At 40.8% G+C, this 26,328-nt stretch overlaps 1 protein-coding gene across 1 annotated transcript in view; it reads right to left on the bottom strand.

Moving 5' to 3' along the window:
• Positions 1 to 26,328, bottom strand: part of HDAC2 (histone deacetylase 2) — a 45,039-nt gene that overhangs the window by 9,344 nt on the left and 9,367 nt on the right. The window contains exons 2-9 of the mRNA XM_024200486.3: positions 23,346 to 23,458; positions 22,601 to 22,718; positions 20,817 to 20,891; positions 20,252 to 20,390; positions 15,578 to 15,719; positions 10,068 to 10,160; positions 9,870 to 9,978; positions 7,002 to 7,142 (exon numbers count right to left, since the gene is read on the bottom strand). Of these exons, the coding sequence (XP_024056254.1) occupies positions 7,002 to 7,142; positions 9,870 to 9,978; positions 10,068 to 10,160; positions 15,578 to 15,719; positions 20,252 to 20,390; positions 20,817 to 20,891; positions 22,601 to 22,718; positions 23,346 to 23,458 (930 nt within the window). The remainder of the gene's footprint in view (positions 1 to 7,001; positions 7,143 to 9,869; positions 9,979 to 10,067; positions 10,161 to 15,577; positions 15,720 to 20,251; positions 20,391 to 20,816; positions 20,892 to 22,600; positions 22,719 to 23,345; positions 23,459 to 26,328) is intronic.

The raw sequence follows: 26,328 nt of genomic DNA, 5'->3' as shown, positions 1-26,328 counted from the left end.
GAGGTCAGACTAGACGATCATAATGGTCCCTTCTGACCTTAAAGTCTATGATTCTATATCAGAGAGTGCTCTCAACCAAGCACATAACAGAGATTTTTCTGCTCATAAGATCACAACTTGATTAACATGGGTATCAACCAACAGCATCAGTAACAGGGAATGGTTTACTGTGAAAACTAAAAGGTCTCCTGATGGGTAATTTAATTCATATTCTTGAGAACTTATTGCCCAGGCCCCTCCATAGAAGCAGGTGAAGTCTTGAATACCAGAAAGTATGATGCATTCTATTTGCTGTATACAATGGTCACATTTTCTTGTATAAACTACGTTAAGTATATAAGAGACCTATTTAGGGATGAAGCAGTATGCTATCTCCCAATGCCCTTGATTGCTTCATGAGAATCAAATCCTTGGGACCGATTCTTGGAAGAAAGCTCTGGGTAAAGAACCCCTCAGATTGATTCCAGGCATCAGGAGCTACTAAAATAAGTGGGCCAGCAGATTTAGCCACAAGGCTCAGAAGGGGGAGGAGGGAAGATATCTGCTCTTTGGGGGGCCGGGTCCAGTGTAAACATGTGTACAGCAGAGGTCAACTGCTGTACACAACTGTTGCAGGTTAACTTCAGTTGTTACAGAAGTTGGGGGCTTCTGGTAGAGGTAGTCTCAGTTACCAGGCATAGGTTCAGGTTTGGGATACAGAAGATAATCAGATAATGACTCCTACCCCATTGCATGGAGTGTGCACTAATGTGGGGGAATGGGGACATGAAAAATACAACCTCCTCCCAACCCCCCGACAGAGAATGTAAATTCATCCGATAGGAACAGCATCCAGAGGTATCCAGGTGGCCTCAGGACATTGAGGATTCCACAGTAGTTAGTCCAGAGTCTGATTATGCAGGAGTGTTGGAACCCATGGGAGTTCATCATCTCTGCACTACTAAAGAAAAGATATTGAGAGGTGAATATACTGACACATCACTGCTACACAGGGAAGCTCTGACAGAAAGTAAGTAGGGACAGGACAAGCATGGCAATGAGAAATCTGAATGGCCAAGGGAATGCTAGTACCTGGGAAAATTGGGAAGTCGCTTTTTTAAAATCTATGCAGGTGTTATTTAGGAGACATATCTGGAAAAAGCCTAGTGTTATTCAAATATATGGACTTAATCTGAAAGGCATTTAATATATTTGGGGGTATAGCTTGTTTTAACTGGGATGAGCAGCTTGGACTGAGGGCTGCAATGCAGACAGGAATCTGGTTGGACATACCACATCATACACTGTGGTTAGAGGGGATGACACCACAGAGGACAGGTGTTCAAACTGACAGTGGCCTATTTTGTCCTCTGAAAGCCCAGAGACCCCAGCCTTGTAATAACATTTGCCGGGCATTTAACGAAAACAGTTGTTTTTGGAACATCTGCAAATTTAGACATGCTTGCAAGATGTGCTTCAGGCCCCCAAGGCCTGCAACTGGTACAAGTTACAGGGAAATCCCCAGTATGGCAAAAGACTGGGGGTACGTCGGGCTAGCCTTACGTACCTCCAGATCCAGGAACAGAGGGCAAAGTGATGGACCAGGAAAAGAGGGCAGAGCAGATGGCAGTGGGGTGCTGGAAAAAGCTTTGTTTCCAGTTAGGCTTGAAGCATTAAGGGTACTCTCCTTGGGTATTACCCTAACAGGATAGAAGGAAGAGTATTTGCTGTTTAACATTCCATATATGGGCTAAGAAGTCATGTAATGTCCAAAAATTTGAAGTCCACAGATGAGTTGGGTCACATTGTAAAGAAAAAGACCACAAAGCAAATTTCTAATAGAGTTGCAGGGCCATTCATTCATTTATCTGAGAAACCCTTAGGGTCTTCCCCTGGGCTTGGTTTCCAAGAAGATACCTAGAGAATATCACTTGATTCATCACCTGTCACATCCATAGGGTAGTTCAGTTAATGAAGTGGTAGATTATGTTCAGTACACTATTTCCCTTATGATGAGGCTGTGCACATGGTTAGGACTTGTGGTGCAGGAGTTGCTGTCAGCAAACTGACATCAAAGTCACCTTTTCTATTGCTACTAGTTATAATGGGAAAGATGCACCTTTTGGATTTTGCTCTGAGTAAGTTTTATTTTGGTAAGTAGCTCCCTATGGGATGTTCCATGCTTGGCATTTGAAAAATTTCAGCACAATATTGGAATGGGTGATTGCACAGGAGCCTGATTGACAGCATGTGATACACTACTTCGATAACTTTTTGTTTGCAGGCAGGGCAAATTCTGAGTGTGCACTAGCCTGCTGGCCACATTCTAGACCCTGGCTAATAAACCAGGGGTACCTCTGGAGCTGAAAAAAGAAGGACCCCTCTACTAAGCTGACCCACCTAGGGCCTGAGTTAGATATGTGGACTATGGTATACGCAGACTCACCTAAGATAAGTGGAGGGAACTTCTGGGATTGATTGTCAAGGCAAGAGTAGCCAGGAAGGTTACACTGTGGGAGCTGCAATCTGTTAATGGGCATCTTAACTTTGCATGCTGAGCGATGGCCCCAGGGCAGGCATTTTGCATCTGTCAGCGGCCACCATAAGAATATCAAAAGCCAACAGTTTTATAAGAGTTAATAAAATGATGGAGTATTTAGGAGTGTGGGAACAGCTTGAGTAATTTTAACAGAGTCTCTTTGGAGGGAGGAACGGATAATGGGGCAGATTTAAAGGTTCACTCAGATGCACTGGGAGGAATAGACTTTGGGGTATTTTACCAACGCAGGTGCTGTGCCCACAAACATCCCCCCAGTTGGACACAAACTGGAATAGTAAAGGATACAACATTCCTTGAATTCTTTCCCATTTCAGTGGCAGTGCTCTTTGGGGAATGGATTTTACAAACTGTTTCTCCAAAAATGGAGCGGCAAAATGGCAGAGGTACATATCAAACACCAGACCCCTACGTCGTCCAGGGTTATGAGTCTAAAGGTTTATACTAGTGCTTAAAATTTTAACATGCTGCAAAACACGTACCTGAGATTGACAATGGTATAGCAGATTCACTGTCCTAACTTTCGGATCTGCCACTGGGAGCCCACAAGGTACCCGCACAGATGCTGGTAGCACTCTGGTACTGTGGTGTATGATAGCTCTTGGGGTGTACAAAGATCGGTAGTGCAACAAACATTTAGGGCTTTATGACAGGTGTTTTAGCAGTTTTGTGCAATTTCAGAGGAGGGAGGGCCTGTCTAGGATATGGCACATTCCAGAGGACCAGATACTTCAGTACATGGGGTCATTGGCAACCTGTGGTTTGACATCAGGGGTAGGCAACCTATGGCACGTGTGCCGAAGGCGGCACGCGAGCTGATTTTCAGTGGCACTCAGACTGCCTGGGTCCTGGCCACCTGTCCGGGGGGGGGGCTCTGCATTTTAATTTAATTTTAAATGAAGCTTTTTAAACATTTTAAAAGCCTTATTTACTTTACATACAACAATAGTTTAGTTATATATTATAGACTTATAGAAAGAGACCTTCTAAAAACGTTAAAATGTATTACTGGCACGTGAAACCTTAAATTAGAGTGAATAAATGAAGACTCATCACACCACTTCTGAAAGGTTGCCGACCCCTGATCTACCATCTCCAGTCACCTCTCAGGCCTTATATTTGCCAGTAGGATCAGGGATTACCCAAATCTTTGTGATGGATTCTTATTTCAGAGGTTTTTAATGGGGTGGTCTCAAGACATCACTATTCAGACACTTAAGAGATTTGGGGCAAGTTCTCAACAAAATATGCAAAAATGGACAGGAGGTGGCCTTGTTCAAGGCTGAATTCCTAATGGTGGGTTGTTGTTTTTTGAGCTTTTAGTGAGAAAATTAGTGTCTGAGTCAGTGAGGGAAGGAAGGATTTTGAATGGAAGGATTTACAGGAGGAGGTGTGAAAGGTCATTCAAACCTTGAGGATGTCAATAACAGATCTGAGCAGGCAAGGAGTCCATAATGCTACAGAAGGGCAGTGAGGCAAAGATTTGCCTAGTAGAAGCACTGAAGGAATTACATAGCAATGAGACCAGTTGGAGACAGGCTCCTCTTTATTCATGGGGATGGAAGGCCCCGCATAACATACCAATTTGTTATAGTTTTAAGAAATGGGCTTACGAAGTTGGGGCTACTGATGCATGAATTCCCACCCATTCTGGATGGGGGCTGTGGTTCACTTAGGGCTAGAGTGATTCAGGCAACTGGGCAATGGCATTCAAATGCGTATAGGTCATATGAGAGACCCAAAGCAGAGAATCAGAGCTAGTTTTTCTGTGTTTCCAATTTCAGAACCATGCAAACAGACCAAGTGAGCAGTGGTGTGATCTCAAGGCACAGGAGCATAGGCAGGCTTCTGGGTCATCTGGAGGATCACATCTGGGACTAGGCAGTGAGACAATCCCAAGCTGGCATGGAAGGAGGGGCATGCTCAGGGACCAGCCAATGCCCCTTGCACACTCTTTGGGAGCCCAGGAGCAGGAACCAGATGTGATTATTGTTCACCTCTGTGAAAACGATTTAGGATGGTATAAGGGGGTTGACTTAATAAACAGAACAAAGAGGGGTTTCGGGCAGACAGAAGATTTCCCCCCCCCCCCGGGGGGGGATTATTTGGTCTGACATATTGGGTGCAGGGCATAGTAGGGAGCAGTGAAGCCTCCAAGGGTGAATAAGACCATGAGGAGTGTAAGTAAGGTGGTGGCTAAATTCATACATGAATAAGCCCCTTTGGTTATTCCACATCTGGACATATCTTACTGGGCGCCCATGTGGTTCAGGGAGGATGGGGTACACCTATCCAATTGGAAGGCAGATTTATTTTTGTCCAATATTAAGGAAGGAATCAGTGAATATCTAGGAACCTGCCAGAGGTTGGAGGAGGTAGCCAAGCATAACTTGCACATGTCCAGTGCAGGAACTTGTTATGGAAGGGGTACAATCATTGTATAAAAGGGAATGGAAAAGGATGTAAAGGAAAGCATCCCTTAAGGGATCTGAGGTGGGGATTGGAGCTCCTACATGTTACAGCAGGGACCCAATCCCCTCTCCTGCTCTTACCCCTTTAACCCTCTTACAAGGGAGGACAGCTGGGACCAGGCTGAGGCTTATGCAGCAATGATTAGGAAAACAATTATGATCCTGCACTGTACAATTTATTTTTTAGTACTCCCAGATATTTTAAGTGAATAAAGTTGCAGCCTAATTAAACCACATCCCTTGCCTTCTGCTTTTCTTCCAGCATGGCCAGACAATGAATCTACAACCCTGCAGCGTAAGAATCACTGTTGTCTGGGCAACGAGAGTCAGCACAGAATGAAACACAGAACACTTAAGAATGAAAAGCATTGAAATCAATTGTTTCTGTTTGCGTAGAAAGGAGACAAAGGGGCATGAGTGTGTTTGGGAAGCTTGAGGGGAGAAAGCAAATCTTTTTAAGGACAAGGTTGAAGGAGATCATGGATAGGATGCATTTTGGGCTTGTTAGCCTCCTAGAGTCTGTGAAAGGGGAACTCAGAGCTGTGTACACATGCATCATTCCTTTAACTCTTCCGATAGTGTGGGTAAGGTTGCATATATTTTCTGTAGTGGTACTACCTTTTCTACCAAAAGGAAAAAGATTCACTATTACAGCATTTAGAAAAGCATTAACCTGCAAAGAAAAGTTGAGGTGAAAAGAACCCGAGGACTACAAATGTCAAAAAAAAGCTAAGAGCAATGTGAAGGAAGACTGCATTGCCTATACTGGCTGAATGGGATCACTTCACACGCCGAGACAATACAACAAAAAAATCTCAAACGGTAGAGAACAGTAATCATTCTGTTCCTTCAATTGCTTTTGAGTAACAGAGGATGACGCAGAGGAAGAGTAGGATGTAAAGTGCGTTTCCTAGAGGCTTCAGAAGATACAGGACAGAATCTGCTTTCAGGAATAACTAAGTCAAGAGTAATTCTACTGAAGACAGTGAACAGAGATGAGAGAATCTAGTGTCTAGTAAGAAAAATGTTGGAATTAGCAAAATCTTCCAAAAACTGAGAGGAAAAAGGCAAACGACCAAGCCAACACATAATTTTGAAATTTTACTATAAGCCATTTCAAATGTGGTCTGAAAGATATATTGTCCCAAGTCAAGACTGTTGAAACTTCTGGGGTGTGTATCTCTGGGTTTTATACTGCTGCCCATCACCATAGTATCTGAGTGCCTTCCATGAAAAATCAATACCAAACAGTAAAGTCCCTAATAGGGGCTTATGTATTCAAAAATTGGATACAATGGAAGAGTTGCAATCAAGAAATTTATGGTTTAAGGTCAAAGGTAGCTTAATTTAACAAAAGTGAAAAACAGCATATTTGTTTACACCAGTGGCTCTCAACCTTTCCAGATTACTGTACCCCTTTTAGGAGTCTGATTTGTCTTGGGTACCCCCAAGTTTCACTTAAAAACTACTTGCTTACAAAATCAGACATAAAAATACAAGTGTCACAGCACACTATTATTGAAAAATTACTCTCATTTTTACCATATAATTATCAACTGAATATAAATATAGTACTTACATTTCAGTGTATAGTATATAGAGCAGTATGAACAACTCATTGCCTGTATGCAACTTTAGTTTGTACTGACTTCACTAGTGATTTTTATGTAGCCTGTTGTAAAAATAGGCAGATATCTAGATGAGTTGATGTACTCCCGGAAGACCACTGCATATCCCCAGAGGTATGCATACCCCCTGTTGACAAAGACTCAAGGTCTAAGAGATTAAAACAAAGTTGCACAAACCAGAACTATATTAAGTTCCTGAGGGATGTTGGATTTTAGGGGATGACAAATTTATTTGCTACCCATCCACCATGAACTGGACTAAGAAGTTTAAGAGCAAGTTTGGTTCTGATAACATGTGATAGAAAGCAACTTCAGAATCCTTATGAGAGTTTAGACAGAAGAATATATTTCAGAATTAATATTTACCATTAGGAATTTCACAATCTAAGGCAACAGCAGTCTCGTATGTCCAACATCGAGCAACATTACGAATAGTATATCCTCCTCCTCCTAGCATCAGCAGTGGCAAGTTAAAAGTCTTTACAACCTCCACACATTTAGCATGACCTACCATAAAGATGTAAAAGAAAATTAAAAAATAAATAACTATTAATTTCTATTCAAAAAGTCAGATGAACCTAATTAAAATGAAAGTGCTAGAATTAAGCTTCAGCACAGCACTTTTAGTTCTTAACTGAATTAATCTCATTTGAACAAAAACAGATGTCAGGATTGGTAAATGAGAAATGGACAGAACCCGAGGCACAATATTTCCATCTTAACATTTTCTCTTACTTTGCATTAACGCCTTCGCAATTCTCTCTTTTCCAAAATGTTGTCTTTTTTATAACTTACATAGGCATACAAGGACAAATATTGGGCCAGATTCTTGGATCAGCGCAGTGCAGGAGCCAGAATGGAACAGGCTGCAGCTACCCGATCCTCCCTGGTTCCATGTTGACCTCAGCACGCTTTAGAGCAGCCCTTGAGCTGCTCTGGAGTATACTAGCTGATTAGATCCCCAATGAGCCATATGGCAGTGAGAGAGCATTAGTTATGGGGACAAAATCTCCATATAGGGGGAGAGAGCTACTTTCTACATCTTTTGTGCTGCTGGAATGTCACAGAATGGACCACATCACAGTTCAGGATCTGGCCTTCACTCAGTGATTATTTTGAGAACAGTCTTGTGGTTAGGGTATTGGACTGGGAATTGGGAGATGTGGGCTCAGTTTCCAGCTCTCCTGAAAACTTTATGTATAACCTTAGATAAGTCACTTGCGGTGGGATTTTCAAAAGCATCTAAGAAAATGGTTCTCACCCAGGGGTCTGCTGCAGAGCCATTTTGGTGGGGTGGGGGGGAGCCCAGTGCTCCCCATAGAGCTAAAGCCCTGGCGCCCCCACAAGGCTAAACCTGGGAGCTGCGGGGCTGAATCTTGGAGCCCCAAGATCCAGTGCCACCATGGGGTTCGAACCTCAGTGCCCCCCACAGGGCTAAAGCTGGGAGCTGCGGGGCTGAAGCCGTGGTGGGGCAGAAACCCCAAACCCAGTGGGCAGAGTTAGGAGGGCGATGCCCCTCCCCACAAACTACAGTACCTTACCCAGAGAGGGCAAGTTCCAGGGGCAGCTCCATGCCCCGCCCACCTTCTCTCCACCTGTCTCCCGGCCAGGTCAGAGTTTGGAAACTGGAGCTGGGCAGTTCAGGGCATCTGCTGCTCTGGCGGGTGCCATGGAGTGGGCAGCCACGACGGTCCCGTCTCCTGGTCCCTGGGGTTGTGGCCGCTCCTCAGCTCCCTTTGACTGCTCGGGCAGGCAGTAATAGCCAACCAAGTGTGGGGACCCAGCTCCAGGGCTGACAGAGTACTCATGGAACAGTGACCACAAGTGGGGGGGACCCTGCCAGCACACAGCCCCTAGCAACCACCCTGCCTGCACACAGTCCCAGCTACCCCTCTCCCTGCACCCTGCCTGCACACGGCACTTAGCTACCTCCTGCCTGCACCCTGAGCAGTTTTCAAACTCTTAGAGCTGCGCTCCCCCCATCTGAGTTATCATTTTTGGTTGCTCCCCCCCGCCAAAACCCCAATGGGTGGGGTGGCCTGCTGAGGTGAGTCAGGGGTTGGAGGTGTCGTTTCTTACCTAAGCTCTGTCCCCCCCAAAATAGTCAAACTATGCCTATGCCCGAGGCACTCCCCCCCCCATCCCCCGCTGGGCCCTGGAGTTTTTATAGCATGTTGAGGGGCCTCAGAAAGAGAAGGTTAAGAACCCCCGATTTAAGAGACTTACATCTTTCTATGAACCTGTGTTCCTAAGTACGTATCTAGCTAAACCTTTAAGAATTGTCACCTTAAAGAAAATTGTGATGATTCAAATAAGTCTGAAGAATATTTAGTGACTACTATTACAATGAAATAGTCGTCAATGTATTTTTTTTTCTTTCTTCAGAAAAGCGTACTGACAGAATTCAGTAAGTATCAAAAGAATGTTACTTCTCCTCCCCATTTTGCTAATACTAACATATAATTGTAGTTGTACAGATTGAGGAAGATTTTTTTTAATTATTAAAATCAAGAGAGTTCTGGGAAATTTAATAATGTGGACGAATATTAAAGTAAGGTACAGCACATCTTAGTTTATTAGCAAATTCAGTGCTGCAACTAATATTCTCAATTCAAGAAGATAGGTAATTTGGCATACTGAAAAAGTATTCACAGTTAAATACAGCTAGTCACATCACAAAGTGACCCCACGGTTGTAGACTATGTACATTACAGAAATTTAAATCCAGCATAAGATTGTGGAAATCATACATTTGGTGTATTACCCCACAATCTAAAACTGAGCTGCACAGCTATGGAAAAACGCGGGAAGCCCAAGGAATTCCAAACCAAAAGGAACTAAAGAGATAATGAAAAAACAAAAATGGAGGAAGAAATGAGACTAGGAAGAATAAGATAATGCACAAAATCTAAAGAAGAAATGGTTATGGAAAAGGTGGAAATGCAAGTTGCTTAATTTTAGTAAATGGATGTGGGTGAGAGAAAAACAACTGTGTCTCGATCTCTTTGGCTACCAGTCTCATTCATGATGACAGGCGGTGAATTGGACTGGTGGCCAGAAGAGAACGAATATCCGACTTAACTTGCCAACTTCAACCTCTCTCCCTCAAACATATTATTTGATAGTGATTTGGAGAATGAAGGCTCCCTTCTCCTAAATAAAAGTTAATCAAACCCATGCATTCTACCTAACAGGCATTATTGTGCATCTGTGAGCATTTTCTCTATTGTTTACCTTTGACAGTAAGATTAAAACACCCCAACCTGTCACCAGATAATGAATCCGCTCCACACTGCAATACCACGGCACTGGGCTGGTACATTTCCATCACTTTGGATATGATCTATATATAAACAATATAAAATAGCAAATCTTAAATTCAACCTCACAACAACCAGGCAGCTTTTCAAATAGGGTTTAGACAATACTCACTGGCTTGAATATCTGCCCATATGATTCATCATCTATACCATCTCTCATTGGAAAATTAACCGCATAGTATTTGCCTTTCCCAGCTCCAATGTCCTACAAAGGAAGTTGACAAATACACTATTACTAAAGAAGATAATGCTTACCAAATCATAGTAAACCACGTGTCTTAAAATATGTGCTATTATTCAGAACAAAAAAAGCAGCTTGCTTAATTCCCTATTCTTCTACAAGATCACTCTGAAGCATAAAATGTATATGCCAGAACTAAAATGGAGAAAGTGTACCATCCCCAATATATTAATTTTTTTTTAAATTTAATGATTAAGAGAGCAGAAGTACCTTTATATGTTCCTCCATAAAAATGGAAGCTTTTAAAATAGAAGAGAAACTGTACTTGCAGATTGGAAGGGATACCAGACATATGGCCAGTAATCCCCCTCCTCTCCCGCCCCCCGCACCAATGCCTCGGTTGGCTGATGCATGGAGTAACAATGAAACCTTATTTTTAAAGCCATACATTCACATCGATATAAAATGTGCCATAACGGTCTATTAAGTGATTGATATGAGCAACAAGAAATAGATGCTTCCTTTCCCCTAAACAAGTGCTTCCAATTAATTAAGGAGGTAAAAAGCTTCCAAAATAAAAGGAAGTTTACTAATAGGTCTGAAAACCATAATAAGCCAGAGGATTTTTGTAACTGGCTTAACACTGGTCAATTACTGGAGAGCAGAATACAGCAATCAGTTATTATTTTAAGTATGTTGACCCAGGTCCAAATTTTACTGGGTTAATTGAAAAACACTGTTGCTGCACACATGGCAAATTTTACAGTAAGCCAATTTGAGTATTTTCCAGTTTTTTGTAATTGAGCAGTTTTATTGGTAGTACAATAGCAATCTGTCACCTGGAGAAACTGCCTATTTTTTAAGTAAGAGCCAAAAACTACAAGGTGAACTCACAGAATACTAAGTGGTAAATGATTCTTAACCCCTTCCCCACTCTCTTTTACCATCAGCATGGATTCCCCTTTTGATTTCCCCAAGCTTTAATTACACTATTAAACTTGAAGTGATAATCATGCACGCAAGATGCTTACTTAAGTCACAAGAACAAATCATCTAAAAAAGCAGGTTAAAAAAGTCTGAAAAAAATCAACAGTTCAACTATTTATATAAATAGTTCTGAGGATACAGACATCTAGACAATATTGACCATGGCACCCAAGACACACATTTTCATTTTAGTGACTGTCAGACTAACATTTTCAGAGGGCTATGTTGGTATACACTGAAAATACTAAAAGCTACCATCTTTTTCAACTGCATCAGCCTAGGTCACAAATATGTGCATCTGTGTATGCAGCACTAGGTAGATTCTCAACTGATTTATCAAGGCACACTGTGAAACAAGAGGGTCTATGCAGGCATCCGTCAAGTTGAACAGAAGCTCAAGTAGGCTTAACCCCAAGGGAGCTGATGTGGCTGAACTAGAAGCCTCAAGAATTCAAAAAGCTGGAGAACAGAGCTGGGGGGAGTTTTCTGGATAGAAAGTTTATTCATCAAAACATGCAGTTTTGAGTCAATCTGAATAGGAGGTACTGATTTTACCCAATAGCCAAGTGGTTAGAGAATTCACCCAAGCTATGGGAGACCAGTTCAAATCCCTATTTGGCCTGATGTGGAACTTGAGTCTTTCACACTGCAGGTAAATTCCCCAACCACTGAGCTATAGGTAGGGCCCTTAGTTTTCAGTTTTTCCCAGGAATTTATCAGTGTTTACTACCACAACAACAAAAACAGGTGGAAAATCAGTGCAAAAAAACTATTAATTTTTCTGGGTAAATATCACGGTTTATTTTGGTGGATGGAAAGACAGGGGGAAAAAAGCGTTCAGTAGATTAATGCTTTGAATTCCATTCATCAATGTGGTTTGCTGCAGAACTAAAACAGAACTCAAAACACAATGCCACCTCTGAGTTTAAGAAAACAATATATCTCTAATCCCAAAATAAAACTTTTCATTTGAATAAGCAGTTTACTGTTGTAGACTCAGAACTATTAGCTTATAAATATTTACATTTAATAATTGGGCCACATCATTTGCAGCGCATACACTCAACTTCATCCTTTTCTCCTGTTTTTGTTTTTTTAAAACTTTCAAATACTTCATGTTCTGAAACATATTCTGATACACTAAAATGGGAAGAAAATGAAAATTTGTATCAAATCTTTAAACCGTTATCTGCTAACAGCTTGAAACGTGTATGTGGTGGGCATGAGATTCATCAGTCCATTCAGATGCGCATGCACTTCAGAGCTTGCATGGGTGTCTGTTTGTTTATTGTGTATATCTTCTAGACTAATACATAGCCTTACTTCAACAGGCAGCTTTGCATATACACACACAGACTAATGTATTATTGTAATCTCTCTCTCTATATATAGAGACAGATATCGATTAATCTTATGCAATGTATTTTCCTAATAAAACAAGTTATTTTTTATATATTTGAATGATACAGAAGTAGGGTGAAAATTAGAAAAAAGGGATTTTTTTTTTTGTAAAACCTGGGAATTTTTCAGTAAAAATTTGTTTAAACAGAAAACGAAGGGGCTTAGCTATAGGATATTCTGGGATGAGTCTCTCTCACTCTCCCCTTAAAGCTGTTCAACCAGTAGTTAAAGCACTCACTTGGGAGGTGGGAAACCTGGGTTCAAGTTCCTGTCACACATCAGGCAGAGCAGGGATTGGAACCTGAGCCTCTCACATCTTAGGTAAGTGCCCTAACTACTGGGTATAAAGGGGGCAACACCTCCTTCAGTGGTTTTGTGAATGGCATTTTCAAGCTTCCTTTGCTTTTAATAAAAAAAGCAGTTAAAAATGCCAGCAATCAAAATGAAATATTTTGTGTTGAACAAAGTGTTTTGGTCAACCTGAAATATTTTTTTCCCAGTTTTTTGTTCAGTTGAGTAAACTGAAATTTTTGTTTTGTTTTGGATAAACCAAATTTCTCTTCAATATTTTCGTTCAGATATCAGACAACAACAAAAAATCAATTATTTGCACAGCTCTACAGAGAGGGCATCTAAAGTAGAAAGATGTTTTTTCTGATGGACACAAGCTTTGTTTTACGTTTCAATGGAGACACCACCTCAATTTTGGAAATTAACTAGAGAGAATATGTCAGAGGGAATTAAAACCTGAGCAGAGCCCATGGACATTGACAAACAGAAGCTGACTGTTTTTTGATGCAGTCTGTGGGGGCTAAGAGAAATATACTAGGTGGTGCTATACTAAGCAGCCAGCTCCAGCACAGAATCCTGACTCGAGGGGGAATGTTTGTTAATGCTTACTTTAAAGGGCTTCCTTAAGCCTTCCTTCTGTGTTAGCCTTATAGGCTCTTTTAACAGAACAAGTGAAAGCCTGACATTCTTTTCTAATTGGGATCTGATAGCTAGAGGAGAACTCTTAAGAAAACATCTGCATCCATATACATTACAGTTCATTCCAAAAGACTATTTACAAGCAGTGATTATGACTATGTGGGATGGAAGTCTATTACAGTTGAGGTATCATTTGTCATTCTGAAGATTCACCATAAAAAATACTAAGAACAGAGAAGATACTTTTCTGTTTGTTTTATTTTATTTCAGCCATCTAAAGCATTTAAGTCCTGTTGTCTTCAAGGTGGCTAGCTAAAGAATACAGGAAACTTCATGCAAAGTGACTTCTCACCGACAACTGCAAACTACCCAAGCCTTCAGAAGAAATGTGCCTTCGTTAAATAAGGATAGTGTTTTGCCATTACAATAATCCCGTTTTAGCTGCTTTTTGTTTGAATCAACAGTACCACCTTGTGGCCAGTCAAGTTATGTCACAAAAATACACACCTCTGATTTCTATAACAAGTGATATAGAAGGAATTTAACAAAACCAAGCAACTCTATAACTGCGGAATTGCCGCCAATAGCCAGACTGAGATGGACAGTCAGCGCATTAGTGACAACATTTAACTATTAGTCTCCACAATATCCACTGTGAATCATCAACTCTTACTCCCAGCTCCACCCTGGGAATACTGGTGATGTTGCATCACATAACAAGATCTCCAGGAGGCATCGCAAAGGTGGCAAGAAAATAATGGTGGCTACCTACCTTTCACAACAACGTTTTGTGTAGTTCTGAAAACTTTCAGAACTATTTTATGCCCTTTTGAAAGTTACAATTAACTCCCCAAACACAGCTGATGTCACTGACATAGCACACACTGGGGTGTCAGAGCAAGAATCTGATCCATAATTAATCTACATATTAAAGAGTTTACAGCCAATAATATACTATAGTCTTACTAGTGTAGGTATTCAGCATACATTTCTAGAGTTAAAAAGGGACACCTTTTCAGATCACTCACAATTCTAACAAGTTTAGGGGTATGTCTACACTTAAAAGACTAAAGTGTAGAAACCACCTCTGTGGATGGGAGGGGTTCTCCCATCAGCATAGGTAATCCTACCTCCCCGAGAGGTTGTAGCTAGGTCAACAGAAGAATTAAGTGTTAATGCTTGCATTTTTACAGTATATAGTTTACATTAGAAACCAGACAGAAATTCTTCCGTCGACCTAGAGCTGTCTACATGGGTACTTTGGTCGACTTAATTTTGCTACTCAAGGATGTGGATTTTTCACACCTGACTGACAGAGTTAAACAAGCTAATTTTCTAGACTAGACCAAGCCTAGAAAGTATAGATTAAGTTTTTGTTGTTGTTGTTTGTTTGTTTAGTAAGTGAACATGCAGGGCCAGGAGATCAGGTTCCTAATCCCAGCTCTGCAATAGATTCTGTGACCTCTTGGACAATATACAATCTCTGTGCCTGTGTTCTCTATCTGTATTTACCATCCTCACAGGAGTTGCAAGGCTTAATATGTTAATATCTATGAAGCGTTTTGGTATCCTTAGATGGGGGGCACTATAAAAATGCAAAGCATTAACACTAAGCAACATGAGAAATATCTTCCAACACAGTTGGCATTTTTCAGATACACATAGTATTGTACTGTAAATATCAAATTTTGATTGTTTGTGACAGATAAAAGCAGTTCAAAAGTTAAAAAACGTTATCTGCAAAGAGCACCTATTTTTCCTACTATATGTAACATGGTTGAAAATGCAGAGGCCATCATCAAATACACTACATCTTTTTCCTACAGAAGTGCCAAAGTCTAGATGATTTAAGTCAGTTATATTTGAAACTGATCTATTTAGTAAGCAGCTTATCCATTTCCATATGGGTTGAGTTAACTTGCTAAAAAAGTCCTGAAGATTTCCCAGGCGAATTCTGAAGATTTGTCAGGGAGCTGAGTAGTCCACAGAATATGGCATTTTTTCCCCAAATTTAATTATTGTGAGAAGAAGGAATTATGACCAAACACTAAAAATGAACATTTGCAAGAAAAGGAGAAGTAAAAGCTAGTTTAATCAAGTCGTAAATTCACATTTGACCTTACCCTTAAATCCCCTGTGCCAGGAAAATATTCACCATATTTATGGAATGATACTGTCATGACACGGTCCGTTGTATAAAATGCTTCTTCAACACCATCACCATGATGGATATCAATGTCAATGTATAACACTCTTTGGTGATATCTGGAAAAACCACACACATACATGTGAAAAAAGGATGCAAGAAAAAGTGGCGTGATTTAAGTCAGCGCTATGACATTCAGCAGTCAGAATGTAAATATAGCACAGGAAAATGAAATCTTAACTATCTAACCAAAAGCATGATAATAACTGAAGCTACCACATCCATTCAAAGAAAATAAATGTAAAAACAAAGATCAATTGATTCATTTCTTCAACACCAAAAGCATTCTATATTTAGCCTCACTGTCACCCAGTAAGAATCTACATTTTGCATTCTCTTCCCACATTCCGCCCCTCTCCCCTCTCACTCCTCCCCCGCCCAATCACCACCACTGTTGTGATAACTGGGCCTACAAATTTACCCAAATTGTGAGCTCAACTGTAAAGTGAGAATAAGTGTCACAATAACTGATGATAAATGTTGATGGGAAAAGGTGCAAAAGCAAGATAGAAAGACTGAATTAGTGCAAACAAAAAAAGCTTATTGATGTAACTCAAGTATTGGTAAGCAAGAAAAGTGTGGAATCAGAATTCAGTGAACAAAAATTGGTATCTTGGAAACTAGGCCTAGTTGGTGAACAAAATAATGAGAGGACACCCACTACTCCCTTCTGGGGTCCTCAAAAAGAGACTTTGGCTGGGGTAGGCTTGGAAGCACACTATTGTGACACTAACTGAAAAACGAGAGGAGAAGGAGCAAGTTCCACCATCATGGCTGCCTCCCCCACAATCTCCTGAGACCCTGGACCTCCTTTGGCATAATCCTGAGAAATGTCGTGATAAGACTGGGACTGAGACAGGGACCCAGATGACATCACTACCTCCTGTGGAATCCCGGCCACCACCTGGGAAGGGAGACGGTCTCTTGCATGTTATCCCTCCAGGTCCTTTTCCTTTCCCACCTTATTTCTTTTCTTTCTTATCCCTCTAATAAAAGTCTAGATTAGCTGGGCAAGATTATAATGTTGCAACACCACTGTACACTTGTGACCAGAAAAAGGCAAATAAATGCAAAGCCCAAAAAACATGATGCTAGCACAAATTTGCCATGGCTTGGAGTGGCTGATTAGACTGCGTGCCATGCCTGTGTTTTTCTAGCAGTGAGGTTGTACATAAAAGTAAACACAAGAGACAAAAGCTGCATTTCCTTCTTTCCTGTTCTCCCCCCGCCCCCTTTTGTATGCACTTGTCTAGGTTTGTCTTCTTTGGAAACGGGATTGGGCTTTAACAGTAGCAGCAGCGACAACTCGAGGCCATCCCAAGTAACTATTTCTCTTTCCCCAAAAAGGACAGTTATTAATGTCTTTAATACCATCTAACAGACTGTCAGACAAAAGTTTTTTCTTTCTTTCTAAAAACTCTCCTGCCAAAAGGAAAGGGAACAAGGGATGTTGCTAACATGAAAGTGTGACGCTCTGTACCTTGGAGGACCCCCCAGGACCCCCATGTTCATACTTGTAAAATGATTGTGTGGTATTCAATGCAAAGTTTGTCACGTCAGGTGTCTTCAGAAGGCTCATGATGTATTGAGCATTGTTGTTATAGTAATGTTATAGGTTATAATTTCATTTATATAGTTATGATGCTGAAAATGTATCCTCATGGCTTAAGCAAGCTCAGACAAAAACTCTCCAGAAGTAGAGGGGCAGTTCACACCTCATCAGGGCGTGGATGGGACAAACCCAGCCCAGCCTCACAGGAACAAAGGGCACTGGCCTAGGCAGCAACAAAAGAATCTGTTAGACTCTCGAGGGAGTCACCCCCCCATCCTTTGGTCAGTTTGGAACTACGATGTGGTATGCTCACCTGACTCGGAAGGGGGGCAGGAGGAAGGGGGGATGGCAAAGCCAAGAGGGAAGAAAGGACATGATAAAAGCGGGCATAACTGGACACTGCAAGACGGAGGTTCCTAGGGCTGTGTCTGGGACCGGAGATATTGGCTAGTGTCATTTGGTTGCACAATCCAAGGAGCAGCTTACATGCCAGAGGCTGTGCGTGAACAGCCCAGGAGTGGGGGTTCCCACAGCAGAGTCGGGTAAGGCTGGTTCCCAGAGTCAAGGATTGTAGTGACCTAGCAGATCACCGGTCCAGATAACACCAGAGGGGAACGTCAGAGAAAGCCTTACTTAATGTTTTACATTTCAAATGCTTTAACTTTTTCCTTCTTTTCTGTATTTTTAATAAAAGGTTAAAATGATGTTAAATGGTGTGTTTGCCATGATACTAAGCAGGCTGAGTCTCTGTATACCAAACCCTGAACCTTGCTTAACACTGTTTAATGTTGGACAGTAACAGGGTCATATGGGTTATGTTAACATCCTTGACTCTTTGGGCCCATATATTCCATCTAAATTAATACACTCATCTGCCCTTTCCCCCTACTTTTTTCTTTCTCTCTCTCTGACTGAGATCTGTTCCAGCCCCTCCTCTCCCTTTCCTTTTCATAGTCATAATCTGTTTTGTTCACTCTGTCAACCTCAGACATTTTCTTTCAATCTCCTCAATAAGCATGGATTTTACAATAGAAAGCTTCCCTCTCATGGTGCATGTGCTAAAGGAATTTTCCAAGAACACTGCCAGTAAATGTAGAGAATTACTTTAGTTCAAATGATACAGTTCCTGTGAACTCCTAATCTTGTAGTTTGTCTCCCTTTCCCCACATCCTCAAATATGAAGTGTTTATACTTCCAAGTTCATTTAACTTAATACATAAAATATTATACAACTGGAAACCTGTTTAAACCTACTAACAGAGTTTCAAATAATCTAGTATTTCTCAACCCTTGAGGACACAACTTTTTATAATATTGTTGTGGAATAATGTAAATTAGTGATATCTGAGAAGCTATATACTGAAGCTTCCTATGAATAGGCACAAAGCAAAGTTTCCTTTCATTATGGGTATAATGAACAAGATTACTTTGCTCAGTCACATGAGATGATGACTGGAGCCCTGGTTATTGCAGGGGCTGGAATGCAGGGCTCATGTCCTGGGTGCATGTGAAGGATTCAGCAGAGTGGGAGGTTTGGATATTGGATATTCTCTTTGCATTCTCCTTAATTTTTTTAAACACTCTTTTACTGTGTTCTCACAGATTACGGCAGGGGTCTCAAACACGGCAGGGGTCTTATTTGCTGTGGCCCGCCAAGCTCCCCGCCCCCCAGGAGTTATTTCCTGCAGTCCCTGGGCTCCCCTCCCCCGCCCCCTCCCCCCCCCAGCGTACCGCATCCCCGCTCCTCTGCCTACCTCCAGGTGCTTCCTGCCGCCAAACAGCTGTTTGGAGGTGCTTAGCACTTTCCAGGAGGGGGGAGGGGGGGGAGAAGCAGGGATCCGCACACTCTGGGGAGGAGGCAGAGAAGAGCGGGGCAGGGGTGGGGATTTGGGGTAGGGAGGGAGCGGAGTTGGGGTGGGGACTTTGCGGAAAGGGTTGGAATGGGGACGGAGAAAGAGTGGGAAGAGGCGGGGCCTCATGGAAGGGGTGGAGTGGGGGCAGGGCTGGGGGTGGGCTTTTTTATCTTTACATGAAAAGGTGTCAGTGATGCAGCCCTCGGGCCAATGTACTAGTCCTCTTGGGGTCCTCGTGGTGATTTGAGTTTGAGATCCCTGGATTACAGCTTTCCCTTTCCATCTCAACTTGATGTGCCTGGCATATTGAGGCCCTCTGAGTTGAAGAAAGAGACAATCAAGTACCTAAAGGTTAACTTTCCTAAGAGATGTTGTTTATATTTTAAATAAAGGGACAGAGTCAACTTAAAAATATATCTATATACTTCCATCTGAAAATTCTGTACTTAGTGTTGTTACAAGTAACCCCAAAGGCTACTGGTAATTGAAAGGTAATTTTATCTCTATTTCTCCTTTTTTTCCCAGTCTGTTTATTTGTATGTTGGACAGCACTCTGTGCAGTCACTTTCGCTGTTTTGTTAACGGTCACTTACATTACTCCTGTACTGTTGTAGGGGATTAACTGTGTGATCTTCTCCAAGAGAGTGCCCACCAATAGCAGCAGCAAAGCTGGAACCAAAGAGGCAGCAGGCAGGCATGCAGAGAGAGAGAAATCAAAGGAGGGGGGGAGGAGGAGGAGGAAAGGGGGGGGTCCTGATTATGTGTAGTGGTGTTGACCTCATGCTCCCACAAAAGATCCTTATTTTAAAAAGGATCATGGAAGAACCACCTTGTATTTTTTTTTTAAATCTCAGGAAATATGCTCTAGTAGGAAAATTGTATTTTTTAAAATATGGTCAACTTCAAACTGAGAAAGCCACTTTACAGGAAAAGGTAGCTGTCCCTGTTGGCTTAGTACCTCTAAATTAAGCCCTGCTTAAACTTTTATTTTCCTTGCTTGTATGTGATTTAGTATGGATTTCTTGTAACCCAAATGGGGACAGAATTTTTTTTAAATTCATATTGTGCTGGTTCAATGTATGCTATGAAAATTCAAGCCACCTTGATTATTGTGCATTTCATAGTAACCTTTAAACATCTTAACACCAAATTTTCTGACATCTTTAGATCACAAGGGTAAACTTACTTCAGCAGCTCTAGGATAGCAAGCACAATATCATTGACGTAACAGAAACCAGATGCCTCTGACTTCTTAGCATGATGGAGTCCTCCAGCCCAATTAACAGCCATGTCAGTCTGTTGTCTATTTAATTTTACTGCCCCAGCTAAAATCATTAAGAAAAGAAGTTAAATGTCTTTGAAAGTACTGGAAGAAAAACTGGTAACATTTCTTGTAACAAGATTACCTCTTTATGCCATTTCTTTCAAGTCCATTTTGGACTTGCAGTTTTTAAAAACTTTAAAATATTACCATATTTGGTATTAAACAATCGGACAGATTTGATGCTTCACACAAAGCCACATACCACACACATTACTATGATCAAGCGCTCGAAAGCTTGTCTCTCTCATCAACTGACTATGGTCCAATAAAAGATATTACCTCACCCACCTGGTCCCGACATGGCTAAAACAACGCTGCTTACGACTAAAGCATTGTACTGATTGGTTTTAATTGCTACTGCCATTTTAATATATTTTAAAAAAAAATTAAGAAAACCACAAAGCCCAGGTAATCATCATATACCTACCAACAGAGCCTCCTGTTGACAGCTGGCAGAACTCAAACAGTCCATCAAACACAGGACAATCTTCTCCAACATTAACTTTGTAAGAAAAATGTTGTTAGTTTTCAAGTACATAGTCCTAATATGTGCAGAGGTATTACAAACATATTACTCAAAAACACTCAAATGTAACCAGTAGTATGGTTATAGTTCAAGTTCAGTTGACATTTTCACTGCATTCCATGTTTTTAGCAGTTTAGTGATTCAACTGTTCAAAGTTACATTATACTGAAACTTGACATTTTCAGTGTATAGATGTACTTTTAGGGACCAGAACTGCTTGTAGATGAATGAACCTGAACTGTTGCTTAAGGTATTTAAAATTTTACACACAAGTCAGATGGAATAATCTTTTTTACTTCTAGAAAGAGCTTTGATTAAATATATGTATAATAGTTTTGCAATCCCATGTAATATACCCTCTTTGTAGAGAATCATAAATGACACCTTCAAGTACTGTAGTTTATTTATTGAACAATTTCATATGCACTTTGTGATGTGCCTATTTCCCTCAAATTAATTCTTAATCTTAGCCAACTTCCCTCCAGCTAATAAAAGCCAATTCTAATATTCAGCTCAGTCTTCTTTCACCCAGAAGTTTTTATTTCTCCCACTCATTTCTGTAATGCTTCTTCAAAGGCAGGGGAAGTAACATTTCTCTAATCCAGTGGTTCTCAAATTATTTTTTTTCCCACTGACCACTTGAAAATTGCTCAGGGGCTCGGCAGACCACTTAATGATCTTTCCAAATGTTGTGTGTACTGTTAGCTAACTATTGTAAAGCGCTTTGGATAAAAGCACTATATATAAAAAAACCCTTAATAATAAACTTTTTTTGTTCTACAAATAAAAGCACACAACTCATATTTTAATATCAGTAGTCTTACCTTTCTAATGCGATGGATGTTCCCTCTCTCCCCCACCACGGCAGCGCCCGGGCTGGGAAAGAGGAGGGTCTCTCCCTCTCTCCCCCCCCCACAGCAGCCACAGAGCTGAGGCTGGGAAAGAGGGCTGTCTTTCCCCCGCAGCTGCAGCCCTGGAGCTGGGGGAAGTCACCTTTTTCTCTGGCCACCGCAGCCTTGCACGTCCCAAATTTCCCCCACCCCATCTTCTCACCCCAATGTCCCCTCGCACCTACCCCCTATTCCCCTCAAGGCCACCACCTCACCTTACATGTGCGTTTTCTCCAGGGTCCAGGCACCTAATTAGCGGAGGCACGGCTCCACTAATTAGGTGGGCGGCCCTTCATTCTCTTGTGTGCGGCCGCCCATGCGCGCACCTTAGAGGGAACTATTCACAGATCACCTGAATGGAGCTCGCGGACCACAATTTGAGAACCTCTGCTCTATTCGTAAAGCTCTTATCTTAGAATGTGTTTTAATTTTTACAAGCAACTAAGAACCGACAATCGTTAGGAGTGAAATGTGCCAGAGTACAATGGACCTACACATAGCACTTACCTCCCACTTAAGTTCTCAGAATGGGGTGTAGGCCTTCCTCAGGCTTTGTATTGGGGAGAATTTGACCCCATACTAATAACTGTATACTTGAAGAGCATTTGGTGTTCTGAGTAGTCTTGAGACAAAAACTAGAAGCTCTTTATAGATTGACGTAAAGGAGAAACAATGCCATGAACTCATTGTTAAATATTTAGACAACCAATGCATGTTCACTTTATATATAATGGAGTACTTAACAATCCAGTTCATGAATAAATAATGTAGACATAGTCCAATTTGGAGACTTACATCTCTGCATCTGCTTGCTATATTCAGACATATTGTCTGGCCTTATTGATCGAAGAAATTTGATGTATTCATCACTGTGATACTTGGTCATTTCTTCAGCTGTAGCTTTATGGGGTCGCTGTAAACAAGAAAGTAAAATTAATTTTACTCTAACAAAAAACAATGTTACAACAAATCTTAGTTTTAACAAATCAGATTAAATCAGAGACAAAATTCATGCAACCAATCTGATCTACCTTAAAGGTGTTATAAACAGACACTGGAAAAACTCTGTATTCTAAGCATACTTGGGTAGAGAGCAAAAGTGGCTACAACTCCGTTAATAAAATTAACATGCAAAATATTTTTAGTGCAGCCTCCATTATGTTTTGCCAATTGTTGTGCTGACATAATTAATGATGGCAGAAATATTATGTATTACCCTGAAACAAAAACATAAAAAACAAACTACCCACCCTACCCCCATGAGCCTAACCCAGCTTTTCTGCCACATATGGGTAGCAAACTGTGGCTCCTGTGTAAGTTGAAAAGTTCTGCTTCATTTTAAGTTACCAAAGACTGGGGGGAAAGAACGAAGATTAATTAATGTTTCCCAAACAGAAGAGGAAAATATCAGCTTCCAGAAAAAATTCCTCATGTGTAATGGGGGGGGGGGGGAATGGGGAGGAAGAGAAGGTTAAAAATTGCTGTATCTTTTAAAAGTAGTTTCAACATTTTCAGTGTCCAGACTGCTGCTTATACTCACATAAATTTCCATTTTTCTGTACAAGCCATAATTTAGCAACAAGTTGTGAGTCATACGGATCCTATGAGGTTTCATGGGATGGCCCTGCCCATAATAATAGTTTCCAATATCACCTATAAATGATAAACAATTATATTTAATTAATATTATAAGATATAAATTTTCACAGCATTCCCATCCCCCATATTTATTTGTTAATTATTTCTTCTAGTTGCAGATAGACATAAAAGGGTTCATTTTTAAAATTTCTCCAACCAGGTTTGGGAGGGGTGACTGTGTATGAGGTATGATCAGAATCTTCAATTATCTTGTCAAAACTATTGTTTAACACAGACGTTTTACAGCATGACATGCAAAAGAGCTGGGCAGCCACATGATGTTACTGGGTCCACTGGGGGCACTGGAAAAGATGGATATGGAGCTTTCATCAGGGGCACTGTTCCATAAAAGGGTCTGCCTCCTCCCAGAAGCAGCCACTCCCAAAGCAACTGCCAAGGAAACCCACCAGAGGCAGCTGCCACCTGAGAGACCCACTACCACTCCAGATAGGCTTCTATGGTGGCAACTATCTACAACTATCTACAACCATAGCTACTGGTGCTGTCAAAGAGACTACCACCAATACTGCCAAGGCCAGCAGCCAGAGGAACCCGCAGAGAACCAGCCACTGGGTCAAAGGCAACCAGATAGATACAAATCGGATTTCTTGGGGGGGGGGGGGGGGGGGGCGCGCGCGGACATTTTTTATTCTGTTTAAATTATTTTAAGTTTTTCTTTTAAAAAATAAGCCTGCTTAAATTTAAATCTGAATTTAATACAAAATATGTTAAGGCTTTATCATATAATCTCTTAAAACATCTAAATAAAAAATAAATATACTGAATCCACAAGCCTATCAAAAACTTTTGAATTAAAGGCTGCTTTTCTATATAAAGAAAGAATCAGGGGAAACTAACTTTTGAGCTCAAGCTTTATAAATATGGCATAATAGGCCATGTACTGTATTAAGGGCTTGTTTTAATAACAAAATTTCTATGTTGTTTTGTGCATTTAATTGAATTCCAGTTATCGTCCTTATGCAGCTTGACACAAATTATGAGCAAAAAGTTAATTATTTCGTAAACAAGCAATACATCATTTACCATTTTATAACATACTAAAATGTACAATTCATATGAATCTGAAAATATTAAAGATACATAATTGCTAAAATAAATGTGTATTGCTGTAGTGTACCCTCCCGGGTAGCAAAATGATGTACCAAATCTAGTGTAAAGGTTCTATTTAGCTGTAAATGAACATGTTTTAATGGTCATGCCAATCAAGAAGAACATACATTTGTTTAGACAATACTGAAATACAAATGGAAAAATTGATTAAAATCAATTACTTAAATCTAGGATTTCTACTTGGTGATTTAAATCAATCCACCCCACAAAGAACTAGGGTGACCAGATGACAAGAACAAAATATCGGGACACATGGGGAGGCAGGGCCCAAGCAAAAAAATAAATAAAAAATAAAAAATAAAAAAGGTGGAGCGCCGTCCAAGCCAAAAAAGTGCCCCAAGCCATCGGGAAAAAAGGCGCCCCGACCATACATCCGTCGGGACGCGGGACAAACAACTGAATATCGGGACAGTCCTGATTTTATCGGGATGTCTAGTCACCCTACAAAGAACCAAGGGAACTACTTCAGAGGCAGAGGGAGAAAGGAAGCCAGAGCCAGGAACCCTCACGTGAAAGCTGTGTGGGGAAAGAAGGTGGCCATAGCTGTGGACTGAAACAGAATGGGAAGAAACTAACAGGCCCAAATGGAGGAATAAGGGGAGACAGGAAACTTTGAAGAGGACTCCACTGGTGATTTAGTCTTCCTATTATGTTGTGATTCAATTACTGTAACTCAGCTAAGTCAAACAGGCAAGATCATTTTACATGAACTTGTTGCTTGAATTAGAAAGAGATACACAGTCAGTTACTGCCTGAAACAGGAAGGGAGTTGGATCTAAAAGGCACCTTTTTAATTGTCAGATGACTTACAGTTCCTGAGAGCTCCAAATTTAAGCTTTGTTAAAGTTGTTTTCTTTTCTTTGTAACCTTGCTATCATAAAGTAATAAACCCGATAGTTCTGCGTAATGAATTTTCTGTATCACCTATTTTTGTTTCATGTTTTCTATAATATTTTTGCCCTGTCCATTGTGTAAAATAAATGTTATGCCTATAACCTTGGATTCCATTTTATTTTTGAGGCTTTTGATTCTCAATGACAGAAGATAGAGGAAATGTTACAAATGTTAGAAACTAGTTTTGATTTAATTTATTCAGTCCTAATGTGTAGGGAGCCCCTTTGTCAAATATTTAAGACACCCTTAAGTGAATAGCCTTGGGGTGCCAATTAGAAGTTTCAGAGTGCATCCTAAAAATCATTCCCGAAAATACATGAGATAGAGGTATTTGAGAAAAAAAAGTCTGTCACAAAGTGCCCATTAGGGTGCATATTTTACATATGGTCTGTTGCATTCAGAAACATTCCCCAACACATTGCTTATTTTTTCAGAAGCTATTTCTTTAAAAAAGTAAAATTAATGTTTTTATTTTCTCTAATGTGTCATTTCACCTTCAGAATCAAGCTTCTTTTGGACTTCTCAGCTGTACGAAGTTTCGCCTTAATATTAGCACGTGAGCAGCTCACTGACTGGATATGACTACCCTTTGTGTTACCACCTTCCTTTATTTCAATACACAGATCAGCTTTTGAAAATACAGAAGCTCCCTGACTTATGCAAGCGTTCCATTCCGGAACGCCTTGCGTAAGTCGAATTTTGCGTAAGTCAGGAACGTATCTCCAACAACTACTCCCTCCCCCCACCCCCCAAAAAAGCAGCTTATGAAACTTACGGAACTTTTTCCGTAAGGCCGGATTTCCGTAAGTCGGGTTTGCGTAACCCAGGGAGCGTCTGTATAAGCATACTACCGCTACTCA

The sequence above is a fragment of the Terrapene carolina genome, unplaced genomic scaffold, assembly GCF_002925995.2.
Source record: "Terrapene carolina triunguis isolate 2854851 unplaced genomic scaffold, T_m_triunguis-2.0 Scaffold42, whole genome shotgun sequence".
In the NCBI taxonomy this organism is placed as follows: domain Eukaryota; kingdom Metazoa; phylum Chordata; order Testudines; family Emydidae; genus Terrapene; species Terrapene triunguis.
Note: the sequence above shows the minus strand (reverse complement) of the source record. Positions and strands in the feature narration are given on the sequence as shown.